This window comes from Strix aluco, chromosome 3 (assembly GCF_031877795.1).
Source record: "Strix aluco isolate bStrAlu1 chromosome 3, bStrAlu1.hap1, whole genome shotgun sequence".
Lineage (NCBI taxonomy): Eukaryota > Metazoa > Chordata > Aves > Strigiformes > Strigidae > Strix > Strix aluco.
The window spans coordinates 1559114-1574551 of record NC_133933.1 but is presented as its reverse complement, the minus strand read 5'-3'; the positions used below and the strand labels follow the sequence as shown (position 1 = coordinate 1574551).

Below are 15438 nucleotides of genomic sequence, written 5' to 3'. Positions count from 1 at the left end.
GCTTCTGTCCAGTAACAGCAGTCTTTCACAACACAAAAGATATCACAAAGGAGCACCTATACAATCTTCCGTTAAGTATGTGCCAGTCTACACACATTTGAAAACAAAACTGTTATTTGCAGACTAGCCTAATTCTGGCCTGTACAATCAGTGTGTTCAGCAAACACACTGAAAATTTTGCGTTCAGGCATGCAATTGTGAACTTTGACAAATATGGATGTCTAATACAATACCCTCAGACACTGGAAAAAATCAATACATGTTAAAGCATATGAGAATAGGCTTACACATCTCAGTCTAGACACACATTTTGAAGTGCATGGTCTATGTTTTAACCTATTAGAAAACATTTCGGTTTGAGCCCACCAACTTCCAGTCTCCAGGGAGTCTTGATTTTCCACTTAACACACATTTTATTTTAAAAAAAGATGAAAAATAAGAAAATACATAGCATTTACACATTTAATTCTAAACTCAAGAGCTAAAGGAACTATATTACAAAGATAATTTTATAGTTGAACTCAACAAGTTTGAGACATAGCAATTTCCCCTCTCTCCGTACATACCATTCGTGCCCCAAGTTGCAGAACAGTCTCCTTCTTAAATCTGCTTCCAGAATCTTCAAAGATTCTTTGAAGGTCTTCCCCCAGTCTCTCCATGACCATGAATCTATAGCTACCAGGAAATACATAAAAGGGAGGAATCCTTTAAGACAAGACTGCAAGCTTGTGTCAGATTGAAAGGATTTATCTCCATTTTGTTGAAAATGGATCTTCAGTCAATTTGAGACTTAATTACAATTCATCTTATTACCTTTTTCCTTTGTACTCAGTCAAGCCTGATCCCCAAAATACTGGAATCCCTAAACATCTTATTTTTTTGAGACTCATCCATTTTCTTACTGCAATAATAATAAAAAGATAACATTGAGTTAAAGGTAACTAGAGAATTTCAGGTTTGGTGTGGGTTTTTTTGTTGTTGTTGTTTCTGTTTTAGCTATCAAGCCAAGACTTTGAATGAAACAATGAAACAATTAAGGCTTATTTGGCAGTTTGTGTAGCAAACAATTCAGACCATAACTTTACTCTGAGGTTCTCCACAATCTGCAAAAAAAGAATCAGGTTTTGTTCTAGCATGTGGTACTTCGTTCCCTTAGAAGGCAGATAAGCAGTTATCAATAGCTGAAGAATTAATTCCTTCAGAAGCTTCACTTTATTCAATACAGAATGCTATCAAAAGTGCTTATGTCTACCAGCAACCTAAGTCATGTAAAGTCTTTAGGACAGTTCCCATGAATAAATCACATCCATGCTTAAGTGTCTGCAGAATCAAGTGCCTTGATTACTACTAAATCCTGTGATGATTATACACACTCTTAGCTGTGCACATGGAAATAGTTACTAGCAGAAATATGGTCACCAATTAGTCCATGTAGTACCTCTGTTCTAAGGCTGGCCTCTCTCTGGAGTCTGTTCATTGCTGTGCACTCTGCAGTGTGCACATAATAAATGTGGCACACTTCTGTTCTCCCTTCTGATCAGAAGGGATGAGGCTGACATCCAAGTAAAGAAACCTACAGTACCTGAAATTTTTTGTAGCACCGACTAGGATTAATTCAGTGTATATGAAATGAGTTGGCTATCGAGCACTACAGCACTACTTCTTTCTAGAAGTAGTTCAACCCAAACTTGTCCTTAAATCTACCTGTACAGAACCAATATATTACTTACTATGCTCTTGTTTTGCAGCCCTCTGGTAAAATTTCAGTTCAGAAAATAAGGGGCCATTTTCAAGATATTCCTATTGAGAAATAAACAAAGTTAGTATCATAAAATGCATTAAGCAGCAAACAGTTTCTAAAGAAAAGTGTGTAAGAAACTCAAAGAGGATGAAACTCCCTTTTTCTCCCCACCTCCCATATACCATGCCATCTAAAATGTAATTTTAATAAGTAGGTAAAAAGAAAAACTGGCAACACATTTGCATAAACAAGACAGATTCTTTCAGAAATTATTTAAGACACTATTTTTATAAATACTGTAGGACAGATGTGTTTAAATTCATAGTCTGATTTTCCTTACTGAACTGTTGAGGGCAGTAATCATGGAAAGGAAAGAATCAAGCCAAGAAAATACCGTGTGTCATGGAAATGCCAAATACATCCCCAAGCAGGGAAAGTATATCAAGATATTATAAAAATGGAAAAAAACAAAAGCCACAAGCATGCAATATAGACCCAATGCTGAAAATAAGGATAGATAATTAAGAGAAAGAACTGCATACAAGTTAACAATTTAGAGAAGAGATCTACACATTACCACTTTAATTACATGTACTGCATCATCTTCTACAGGAACATCAGTTTGAGGGGAAGCTGCAAAATGAGAAGAGAGATGGGGATCAAGCTGTATGCAACAAAATACAATTGCAAACAAAGACCAAGCTAACACTGCGTAAGGTGACCAAAAAATACACGACAAAGATAACCAACATTCTGCCTCAATTCCTGCTTTTAAAGGTCAGAGTTTTCCCAAGTTCAAAGGAAAATGAAACGAAAACACCACACCCAGGGAAGTTTTAATAAACAAGTACAGAAGCAATTTTAACCCACATTTTCAGAAGTCTCTCCCTCAATGCTAATTAAGGAGTACGCAGGATGTCCCCACTGCACGTTTGCACCACAATGAGGTATTCCATTATAACAGACTATGTTTAAGTCATTCCAGTCAATTGGATAACCTCTGTATTTGGTTGCTGTCAATCCACTGTCGTGACAAAGACACCACTTAAAAGTTATGACCTACATTATGCCTCTAGACAGGCTTGTCTGGTTTTCTCTATTACAAATTAATTTGGCCCTAGAACCTTGATTTCTATTCTGACATTATTTAGACACTGGCCTAAGTTAGGGATAGCACAGCCACCACCTGCCTAAAGGGGAGATGAGGGATTGTGTCTCTCAGTGCAAGTAGAGATTTCAAAACAATAATTGACCACATGTGCCAATTACAGCCCAGGAGACAGAACCTCTCTGCACAGACAATGCAATCCTATTTTCTTCTGACCCTGAGAGAACTATCAGTTCTCTCTGATACTACTGAAGCTACATGGAGCTACACTGGGATTAAAATTTAATGAGACTAAATCATCTTTTAGAATCATCACTGAAAAAAACTAAAAAGAATACAGTTCCTAGGAAATAAGTGTCCCTTTCAAACTTCTTATAATGATCAAATACCAACAACAGTCCAGGTGTGAAACACTTCAACTATCAGCACACACAAAAATAGACTACTTTTATCCACATAATAAAAATCAAGTAAACTTGGATCTAATCAAACCATCCAAGCTTACATTTTTTGATGGTTAGGGCATAAAAATATTTTTACAATGAACAGAGTTCTTCAGCTACCATGTTCCTTCAATTCTATTCAGCATCTGGGTTGAATCTGGTAGCGTACATACCCCAAACACCCGCAGGGTCCCCACTGCCTTCTGCTTGACTCTTCCCCACATGAACGCTTCTGTGCTAAACAACACATTACGATAAAATAAATATATCCTGAAACAGTAGCTCTGGGAGGTGCGAACTATCCACAGACTCAGACGAGTAGCAGTCACATTAAGAATACAATCGAAAGCTACCATACAACCAGGAAGGAAATTCTGGTAAACCTTATTCTTACCATATTATTGTATTGAAGCAGGAATTAAGGCACAGGTGCTTAGGTCTACCTTCCTCTGCCACATGTAGGGTATGTGTAAATGGCTGAAGACTAAGTTTAAAGGAACATCCCATGCGTTTTCATTGTATTCAACAACATCACATTGCCCAAACAGAATTAAATGTGCTCCCTTACCGACACAGATCAGAAAATAACCAGTGTATAAGAAAATTATTTTTAATACCAAGTTACTTAACAAAGGTTTGATAGGTATAGACAAGTATCAAATTTAAATGTATTAGAAAGAGTCTGCTCTAACTTCCCTGTAGACATCTTGACATTTTATAAAGAGAGGCCTCATTCATGGTAAACTGGAACAGAGAGTAACAGCTGTCAGGGTAATGAAGAAGAGCAATTAACAGGAGGTAGCCCAGCAAAAGGGCCTAACCCCCATGCTTCTTACACTATGCCGGTGTGGAGGCTTTTTGGACTCACTCTGAAAGAACATCCTGAAGAAAAATAAAACCAAAACTAACTGGCTATCGTTACAACGCAAAAAGGGAGAAAAGTCAGACAAAGCTCAACAAGGTATATGAACAGATGCTCCACAAAATGAGTAACATGACATTCAAGACTACAAAAGGAGAAATGGTATTATTCTTTTTACTGCACATACATGAAACAAGGCATGCCATTCACAATGAGTAACACTCTAAACTTCTTACACAGATAATGCTTAGACAGTCTCATACATACAGATAAGCAGAAGTTGCATGCATACCTTTTGTTACATCATTTTAATTAACCATTCAGATATCAGGCAGCAATACTGCAGCCGCAGCTCAGAAATAAGACAGACTATTTTTTGGCCATAAATAAACATAAATGGTTTTTAAAAAATTGTCTCATTACTATGTATAGTTACTTAACAGACTGGAAAGGCTCCCAAGGTTTAACAAACAGTCTGATTACATACCTCATAGACCACCACCACATACTCTCCTGCGAGTTTAGCTCATAGTTAATTACTGTATACTCGTAATTAGCCATGTGCTATCCTCGTTCTGTGTGGTAGCACATGGCTATTTATAATATTACAATCAGTTAAATGCGAGACTGCAGGACAGTAAGCAGAGACCCTGCAGGAGAGCAATGCTGATAGGCAGGAGGTCTCTGATGGCATATAAGTACACACATAGAGTACCAGGAGCACTATATGGCAAGATTATGTTTGCAAAGGATACCTTAAAATAGCATAACAAGTGTGAGAGTTCCCAGTTTACAGTTAACATTGCATTTATCAACTAGAGGCACACAACCTCCTTACATTTAGGGGGAGTGGTGTTGTATGCACACAATCAAAACCATTGTCTGCATAATTGTTAACTGGGAACACTGGTGCAAGATGAAGCTACACAGGGGGCCGTGGCTGTTTCTATCTCATGCCAAGACAAGTCTCACAAAACATTTGCAAAGGGCACAGCCCTATTTTCCCTTCCTCCCCTTCGTCCCACAGTTGCATCTACCACGCCAGTGAAAAGCACACGAATTTAAAATGCACTCTGAAATAAAGCAGTGCGCTAAGATACACATTCTTTGCCGTAATTTCCAACTGTTGTGCCTGCACAGAGCAAATAACTCACCTCAAATTAACCCATGTCCAGAATTCCCTAGTTTCACCCAGACACAGCAGTTATGGTCTTATCATCCACTTTAATCATGAATTTCATCCGTTTTGTTGCCGAGTGCCACAACCTTAATTAATGTAGCTTTCTAAATGTTAATAAGACATGGTAACAAAAGGGTGTTTCTGGATGAACTGCGATTTCCTACAACCACACAGCACAATTGCATGCAGTCTGACAAAGAAACATGCCAATTCTATTTGCCAGTTCAAACGTGCTTGTTGTAGTTTTAGCAGTTAATTTGTGGCAGTCACATTTGGAAGATGGTGAAATATTTTCAATGGCTCTCACAGAACCAGTTTTGTTGACAAAGTTTACACAGTGGAAAAGAAAACAGCATTGATTTGGCAGTTCGAAAAAACATTTCTGCTCCTGTCCACAGCTGGTGTCTTTGCCACTGCTGCATATTTTGAGGATATATTTGTTTGGGAAGCATGAATAAAATTATTTTCAGAAGTTCTTGGGTTGCTAGTGTTTTATTTTTGTTTCATTGGTTAACTAATCCTGACGAGTGATACTGTCAACTTAGTTTTTTGCAGAAATAAAAAACAACCTCAAAAATACCACACTTAGAAGTTACAGGCTACCTTTAACAAAAAAGCTGGAAAAAGTGTGACCCCATTTAAGTCAAAACAAGAGCTGTTAACTTCAATGGCTAACAAACAGGGTGGGGAGCATTGCTCAGAGCATCTAACATCAAAAAAGGATCCAAGTCGCAGGAATACAGTTATTAAAAACAAAATGTACACAAATAAATGAAAAGTAGCATCTGCTATTTAACACACATCTTCAAAAATTTCCTATATATGGAGGGTACTAAGGCAAATATTCAAAGGCCAACAAAGCACACTGCTTTCCCACCCTGCCTTCACAATATCTAATATTTCCCAAGAACTGAAACATTCAGTGCTTGAAGGGTGTTTACAGTCCATTTGTAACGTAGCCTAAGCAAGACCTGCTTCTCTGCTCATATTGTTAAAGATGCATCATCATTTCCTGGACAGGCTCTTTTCTGAGCAGTGTTTATGAATAAGTTTTTTTCTCAATTCCTCTTCTAGATAGCTTTGTGAACGCAGAGTTTTATTATACAAATTACATATACATAGCTCTCTGTACCACGCTTGTGAAACCATCTTCCACAAGAGCTAACTACACTGGTTTTAGTAGAAAATTTTGCTCAACTGCTAAACTGTTTTGCAGATAACTGCAAATGCTTCCAAGTTAAAAACATTCAGTACTGCTAAGAAATTTCACTTCATTTCTTACTCACTTTTCTATGAAACCTTAATCTTGATTCGCTAGAGCCAAGGTTTTGCATTCCACAGCAATGAAAGCCACTGTTTGACTTTCAAAGTTATTTACTCTAAGCTGGAATAGGTATGATACATCCTTTAACCCCAGGCAGAAAAGCTATACATGGTCTGCTCTTACAGCACTCTCAGATGGGAGTCCAGGCCTCTAATATTTAAAACTTGATGCACAAACTGCTTTCTGGCAAGATTCTGCTCCAGCCCATCTGTTAGTCTGACATGGTGCCCACTCAGAAGTTACTATGCCAGCTTCAGCAGGGTACAGGTGCCAAAGGCGGCTGAAGGGAGTGCCCTCCATAAGGTAACAGGTGCCCTACCTTTCGCCCAAAGCAGCTCCTCTTACTATGTAACACTGCTCAGAAATACATCCCCCACTGGGGGGGAAAAAAAAGAAGAAAAAAAAAATTCAAACTTGCTCTCTCAACTTTCTGGTTTTACTTGGCACGCCAGGGTCTCAGTCCTTGACCAGAACTCTCACAAGGTGGACTAATGAAGAGCATGACAATGGCTTCCAAATCACTGGTCCATACATAGGGGAAAAAAAACCCACCAACACATTCTGTGGCAGAACACTAAAGTGTAATAGTAGTGATCTCTGCAGACTTTATAACAGGCTTTAGACTACTGTGTAAAAATTAGTTATGTGTTCGAAGTTCTGACTTCTAGCCTACAGAGGACCTAAAAAAGAAAGAGGGAAGATTCAAGAGGAAGCAGTCATCAGCAAGAACTAGCTGAGGTAAGGAAGATTTCCTCTTTAACAGATAGTGCAGGCACATCCTGTACCCTGTGGCCAGCTCTAAGTAACCACCAAGTAGCAAAATCAGGCTAAATATATGATTTGATCTGCCTACAGACAGGGTGAAAGATAAGGTAATCTACTTGCTGTGTCTACATTTATATAGTTTAATATTAGCGACTAGATAAAGACTCTCCTGAAGTGCTGTTTGTCTGCCAATGAATTTATTCTCATAGGAAGGTTCACACCTGCAGGTACAATGAGACCTTTCCTGAAATACATCTTAACATCTGAAGGTTAAGAAAAATCTACCCCTAACCAGACAGCTACGTCTTAGTGCTATTAATTACAGGGTTTTGCTATTAATATTCTTCTTTCCACTGAGTTTATAAAAATCATACTGAACACGTATCTTTCATTTTCACTGAACTTTTAATTCATTTTCTGCACTATAGTAAATATTTTCAGTGAAGCTAATTTAAGCAACTGTTGAAGCACTTAGTTTTTCTAGAACCGATTGCTAAACTCAGCTTCCTAACACAAACCAAGGAACGAACAGTATGACAATGACAGAATGTGCTCCATCAACGCTTCTCTTCCTTGACACATGTACACCCCTGATCGCAGTTACACGAATGATCCACAGAAATTACTTTCTGAAAGAGAAACAAACTTAGTTTCACACCTCAGCCTGATTACCAGAATACCAGGCCTCACGATATCAACACCAGAGCGTATTGCAGTCCAAGCTTAAAAGCAGAAAATGCCACAAGCACAGCTCTTCCCTACTTCCACCAGCAGCAGAGCTCCCTGTGGTGCTGGGATTAAAAGACAATATTCACCATTAAAAAGACAATAATCACTGTTTACTGCTCAAGCAGGTATTCTTTGCTGCTTCTTGGAAAATGGGGGCGTGGGGGAAAGAAAAAAAGGTCAGTGTCCTGGCTATACTGGTGACACAACCCCAAGCAGGGCAGAATTATCACTGATTATAGCTTTACCAATATACTTTCCTGAGCTTCACGTATCGTAACAACACATGCAAAAATAGCAGTCAAACAGCAACACATAAGCACCTGCTCCAAAGCCAGCTACGGAAAATGGTTTCAAAACTCTTAGTTTTCACCTACCGCTTAAAGTCCCATTACAGCTATAATACAATTAAAACACATTTACCACGTAGTAAGTTCTATTGTAAAAGACACTAACATGTGTATGTAAAACTATACGTAAAAAATACCTTGCAGAACCCTCAGTTTCCATGAGAAAGAAGCCTGCAAACAGATAATGCTGTGTACAGCAGATTTCACTGTGACAGCGGAATCTTAACAAAACTTTGTGTGACCTTTCTGTGTTTAAATTTTCAGTCCAAATTGTGCATTAATAGAGAGCTTGCAGTAGGACTAGAAAATGATTTATATAAGGACTGGTGTTAATTACTGACTGTGATCAGGAAGATAAATGAGAGAATGTAAGGCTCTCAGTAGCACCCTCCTCAACCCTTGCGTAATTTTCCCATGTACTGCCTCAGTTCTCCACAGGGCTACAAACTAGCCATGAGCCCACCAGTACCTCACATTCTTCACTGGTTGCTCTCCATTTTGCCCCCCCCTTATCTAAGGGGTAACAGTTCTGTCTGAGGTGCCTGCAAATCAGCACCAGTAACAAAATAAAATTTCTAACACACAACAGTATAGTTAATTCCATCTTATGATCCATATTGCTCTTGCTACAACAGAAGCAATGCATGAGGCAACATCTCTAAATGGTTTCTATTATTTCTGGCAGCAGCAGAAACTCTCCTCTTCATTGGGAGGAATCAGTATTTTTAAGCCTTCTGCTCCTACATTTGCTCTGGTCAAGACTAAAATGCAGAGGGAATCCAAGAGAAGGAACAAATCAACAAAGAATCAGAGAAGATGGCACAGACAGGAAAGAGAAGGTATAATTAAAAAATCAGGGGCAGGACAGAACTTGTAGATAGTGATAACTTTCACATACATAATTGGAAGTTTAGAAACCCTGCACCTGAAGAGACTATTTGCATCCTAGGGCTCAGGGTCAGTAAATGGCTTCCAGCAGCTTTGATTTAGTGAACAGAACCTTCCACAGAATGCAACCCTAGTAAATATACTTTGTAGAGATACCGTAAAATTTCCCAAGAACATTGTTATAGATTAATGGAGTATGGAGTACCCTTAATGGGAAATTAAGCTATAACAACGCACATCAAAATCTTTACACCGCTACTGTAAAAATACTTATTAAAAGATATAGCTGGCAAAGTTAACCTTTACTTTTATAAAAGGGCTGTGCTGTTCCTATCTGGCAGGCAGTCGAATCTGTCTCCACTCTCCTGTCTTGCCCACCTCTCTACAGCTCTTTCTGGGTTAGCTTCTCACTGAAAGTTTAGTGGTCCTCTCACACCTTGCTGTATATGCACTAAAATCTAGTCTGAACAGCACAGAGAAAGAAGGTGCCCCTCAGCACCAAGCATCCATAGCTTACTCTCAAAGGTTCATCACCTACTTCACTCCCCTTGACTCTCAAAGGCAGCTGAACTCTTTTGCAGGATGAAGCCCTAGAAAAGCTACTGAATGGTATACTTCACCTAATATAAAGACGTATCAGAAAGAGGTGGACTAAACAAGAAAGCTTCAGTCAGGGCCAATACTTGGGGATAAATCTTGCCCATTTCCTCTTTTAGTTGTAGGATGAGCTACAAGGGGAAGTAAGCCTTCAGTGCAGTGCTACATATAACATTCACTACCCCTTATGAAAGAAGAGATTAAACACACACAAAGACTATTATAAAAGTGGCAGCTGTATTTCTTCAGCCTTGCCGTCACTTATGAAAAAACACAGAATAGTAATACCAAGGGTCCTAGATTGTATTCTCATTCTCAACTAATCCACTGACTGCTTTCTACCTCAGTTCACTGGGAGCCAAACTGCAACAAACACCACAATACATGAAATCAGCTCAGTAGTCTGTGCCATCAGGCAGAATAAAATCTGCATGAATCTGACTGAATCCTATGTGCTATACCACCCACAAGGTCCAGAGCGATTTGACTGCAGCAGCAAATGACAGAGCTGTATCTCGAGTGATTCAGGAACACAACATTTTTTGTCTTACACATGGAAAACTACTACTACCTTGCTTTCTGCACTGCATCCCTAGCTCCCTCAGTCCCTCCTCTCCATGGGAGCCTTCTACAAGTTTCTGTCTTCCTCTCCTTTATCCTTGAACGGCAATATCCAGAGACACCTTAACTTCACTTCTTGGCTCAGGCCAAGGCCTATTTTTCTATGGTAACACCTCATACATGCTCTATGCACAACATCTCTGAAACATAACCAACTGATGTTTCAAAGACGGTCATAATAAGCTATCAGATATATCAAAAGGAAAAACAAAAATAAATATTCTTTAAGTGAACTAACCTTTGACTCCTCTGGAACTGCAGCTGGTTGAAACCCCTATTATCCCCGCTGGTTCAGTCTGGAGAGCAGTTAGGTATGTGTGAACTACATGAATTCCAGAGGAAACCAAACCAGAAACACCACTGCGGGAACCCATCTGATGTACTGCAACTACGAGCAGCAACATAAGGATTCAAAACAGTTCCTTCAGATAGCCTCAAACCACGCACTTGGTGAGGAAACTCAGTGCAGCAGACCATCTCAAACCTAGTTGTAAGTAAAACAAAACCTCAACTTCAGTAAAGAGTAGATGTAGGGCCACAACCACCAACTGTTGCCATTTACCCATTCACTTCTGTTACACCAAACTACTTGCAAACATACACCCAGCCTCAGATTTCTCCAGGTTCTTCAGTGACTGGGTTTACTTTGAGAAAAAGCAGAAGCGGTGGCATTAGGTTATTACTGAAATCTTTTTGCTTTGTTTACACAGGCATTCAGTGGAACAAAGTGTCAGCTTTGGCCTTTTCTACCCCTTAGAAAGTTTCTCCACTCCAACCTCAAGTCCAGATGCAACAAGTGCAGGTGCACAAGTAAAACTGTCCAGCCTCCTGTAGTTTACAACCACACATTAATAGCTGGAAGAACAGTATAACTGGGCAACCACTTTAGAGAAGCAACATCTGACCACATATAGGACTATCACACCATGCAATAAAATCTGAGTCTTCAGTTGCCATTCAGTTCTTTGTGATTAACCATAATGGACACAAGGAAGAAAAAAAAGAGGGAGAGGAAGAACACTTCAGTGCAATATAAAACGTTCCTGAACAGCTGAAAGCAGACAAGCACCATGAGATAGCCAGACAGATGTAACAAAGATCACAGTAAATCTGTCACCAAGAGATGAGTGGCACACAAGTGCTACATTTATGTCTGCAAATACGAAAAGAGCAAACATGCTAACCCTTCTGTAGAAAACACACACTTTCTCTCTCTCTACAGTAGGTGCCTGATGCTACAATTTGACACTGATGGACAACTCCTTCACCTCAATGAAGCCACATCAAACCTAGCACAGCTCTGCATATTTGAAAGGAATTAAAGACAAAAGAATTGAGAAGGCACATGACACACAATGCCTGTCCTAATGAAAACTTGTCTCATTATAACCATCCGGAACTCGCACTAAGTGGAAAGCTCACGCGCTTCATAACAGTGTATTAACAGATTATTTTCTGACAATTCACTCAATATGAAGGAAACGTTATTAACAGATGAACTGGAAAAGAACAAGAGTGGGAAACAATCAAAACTATTTCCCATGACAGAAACACACAAAAAGGGAAAGCTTAAAAAAAGAAGGTATAGTTGATTTATGCATAAAAGGAAGTCAATTTATATATAGGAGTGACTTGCTTATCAAGTTTTAAACATAAATACTCCAAATAGAGAGTTAACATACCTCTAACTTTAAAAGATCATGTTTGGCTCCACGGACGATGTCCTAAACTGCTTCTAGATAATTCTTCACTGCTGTCTTAATACAAGCTCAATTTAGTCCCTAACAGTCACTGTGGAGTAGTTTGCCTGTATATGTTTGCTATGCAAAAAAAAAAAAAACAAAACCAACCCAAACTCACAACATTGTCTTGAAAACAGGATTTACTCTTTCATAGAAACTAGCAATAGTAACAAACATTATATCCTCTCCAGTGACCCAGAATGCTTTACAAACTGCCTTTCAGAACCATTCACTCTTTATAAAACAGACTAAAGTGACATGCAGCAGCTTCTTGTGATGAAAATACAGAAACATATCTAGGCTGGAGCAAATAAAGAACAGCATTTCCACCTCTGGTGAAAGACTTTAATTCAGAGGCAACACCCAGCTAACTATTGTTACTGTTATGCTTCTTGGGATGAAAACTGATTTAGTCTTGGCCAGAGATAACGCTTCCAATCACCAGAAACCCAAAGAGCACTCCAGAGCATGAGACTGGCGTAAGCCCAAGGCAGCAGCTAACGAAAGCATTGCCATTTCTCTGAAGAGCATCGCCTGCCCGTGCTCTTTGGCAGTCTCTGACAGCAGCAGCACCTTGTCTACCCCATCCCAGATCTGTAGAAAACTGCTCTAGGAGCCAGCAAACTGGGCTGGACAGCCTACGGAGAACTAACTGCACCATCACCAACACTTCTGAACTACAACGACAGCCAACAGGGAGCTGCAAACCTCAGAAAACTACACTTCAACACAGATGACCACCAGCATGTAAACAACAGTAACTTTTTAAACTCTGTCTTAGGTCAAGAAGTTAGAAAGAAATTTACATATCACCCTTCTGATCACCACCAGTATTTTACCTAAATAGATCAAGCCAAATCCTCCCTGGGCGATCTGACTGCCCAGCCTCCACACTTTTCCTTCGGTGTCTTTCAGGATCATGTCTTTTGGGAGGGGAGCTGGCAGCTTGCCTCTGCTGCGATCCTTAGGCGGCATCGCACCTTGACAGGGGAGAGAAAATGAAAGAAAAAAAATCTGACTTTTGTCAGAAGAAACAACACCCCTCCGCGTCCTTTCCCCAACGGGCACCGATTGGGGGCCCAGCTCTCCGCGGCCTCCCCCGGCGATCCCCCTCCGGGTGGCTCTGGGCCGCCCCAGGGCCCTGCAGTTGCGCGGCAGGCCGCGGCGGCTCCCGTCAAGGTAAAAATGCAAAGGGAATCGCAAGTCAGCGGCCCGCGCTCAGCCCCACCGCCCGCTACCCCCTCACCCACCTCCGCAGGGCCCCCGCGGCCTCCCCCCGGCGCCAGCCACAAACTTCCCACCCGGCAACTTCCCGCAGGCCGGGCGCGGGCCCGCCCGCAGCAGCCGGAGGAAGCGGAGGCGGGCCGCCGTCTTCCCGCGGGAAACCCCGGGGCGGGGAACGGCGGGGCCAGCCGCGGCCCGACACGGACTCTGCCCGCCCGGCCCCCTCGCCGGCGGGGCGGGACTGCCTCTGCCGCCCGGCGGCCCTCAGCGAGGCGGGGCGGGGCCCGGCCGGCGGCGGGAAGGTTTCCCGCCTCCTCTCCCGCGCGGCGCTCCCCCCTGAAGCGACGGCATCTCGCCTGAGGGAAAAAGGACACGTTGGATGACGCAGCTGCCCCCCACCCTTGCTTCAGCCCCGCACTTCGCAAGTGAGGAAATACCTTCCTTTTTTTTTTTTTATCTTCCTCCTTAAAGGACTTTAATGCATATACAAGTAGATGATCAGACTGTTCCCCACCTGAGGTAAAAAAGACCGTTTTCTTGCGCAGCCAGGACTGCCAGAGCTGTAGCAAAGTCGGAGTGGCACGGCAAAGTCAGGCCGCTTCATTTTTACCTCAGGACCTTGCCCTCAGAGGTCCACCATCTCCTTCCTACCTGTTGTATTCCAGGATCATTTCTACACGCAGGAGCATAGATACTCACCCCAACTCAACTTGCAACAATTGCTCCACACACATACAGAAAATGGATGCAGCTGACCCAAGGGTGGATCAGCCCCATCACCATCATCAGCTAGTAAGTTGGTAAAGGACACGATTTGTCTGGTTTGGAGGGCTTTTGTTTGGTTGATTTTTTGGGGTTTTTTCCCCCCTCCCCAAGGTCACAGGCACAGCTCTGATCACAAGCCACCATCTTGTGGAAGCTTTGCTTTATTAGTAGGGTCTACCAAGGGTAGAGCTCATGGGGGACCACATATTCCAAGCAATGACTACAAATCCTTTTAGCAAAAGAAAAGGTTCAAGAGAACTTAAAATCCAGAACACCTTCAGCAACCACCTAATTTGCAAGTGAACTTGAAAATAGTAACAGATAATGACTGGCAAAGTATATAGTACCATCAGTAGACTTTAACTTAACAACCCTTTCTGCCTTATCAGTGTTGCAGGCCTTGTGGTTTTACATTACTGAAAGGACCAGCTAAAGACTTGCCAGTAGAAAGCTTAGCCATAAAGCAAACAAACTCAAGATTTCCATAAAGCATTTCATAAGGTTTCTGTAGAAGGTTAGTGTTGTTTTGTTTGGTTTTTAAAAAAATCACCCCAAAGCAACCACAGATGCATTAAAGAAATCATTTCCACTCACTTGAAAGAACTAGCACCTTTTTTCAGAGACAGTTTGGGCAATGCTCTCATGCTGTCACTTGGGATGAGAGCTACTATTCTGCCTCAAGTGAAGGATCTTTTCAGAAGGAAGTTGTCTGGGAATCAGAGAACCAGCCTCTGTTTAAGGAGAAAGCTGTTTTGCTCAAGTGATGCAAAAAGGTGTTCACATAAATAAACCAAAACGAAAGCATGTATTAGAGGACTACTGCTTCTGAACTGCCTTTCCCTACCCACCGGAGTACAACATCAGGAAAGGAAAGTGAAACAGATGAGGTTTATATTAGTCTTCTAGACATTTAGCAGATATCAGCAATAGCATTAGTTCGCTAGCGGACTCCTACATTGTTACATCATTTAAAACTTTTTCGTAGAACCCAGAGGAAATCCCTTAAATTGAAAGACTCAGTTTATAGAAGTTGTGTGCAGAAAAAAGCCAGATCAAGTATGAATTAAGAGAAACACATGATCCTAAACAAACAGAACTGATT

At 41.0% G+C, this 15438-nt stretch overlaps 1 protein-coding gene across 3 annotated transcripts in view; it reads right to left on the bottom strand.

The window, feature by feature from the left end:
• VRK2 (VRK serine/threonine kinase 2) overlaps positions 1–13758 on the bottom strand; it is a 46807-nt gene extending 33049 nt beyond the window's left edge. For 2 of the 3 annotated variants that reach the window (XM_074817122.1, XM_074817123.1), the window contains exons 1-6: positions 13598–13757; positions 13187–13327; positions 2319–2374; positions 1731–1800; positions 814–901; positions 567–675 (exon numbers count right to left, since the gene is read on the bottom strand). In XM_074817122.1, the coding sequence (XP_074673223.1) occupies positions 567–675; positions 814–901; positions 1731–1800; positions 2319–2374; positions 13187–13322 (459 nt within the window). In that variant the 5' untranslated portion in view covers positions 13323–13327; positions 13598–13757. Of the gene's footprint in view, positions 1–566; positions 676–813; positions 902–1730; positions 1801–2318; positions 2375–13186; positions 13328–13597 lie in introns of all 3 variants that reach the window. The other variant, XM_074817124.1, reaches the window with a different exon arrangement.
• Between the last annotated feature and the right edge of the window lie 1680 nt (positions 13759–15438).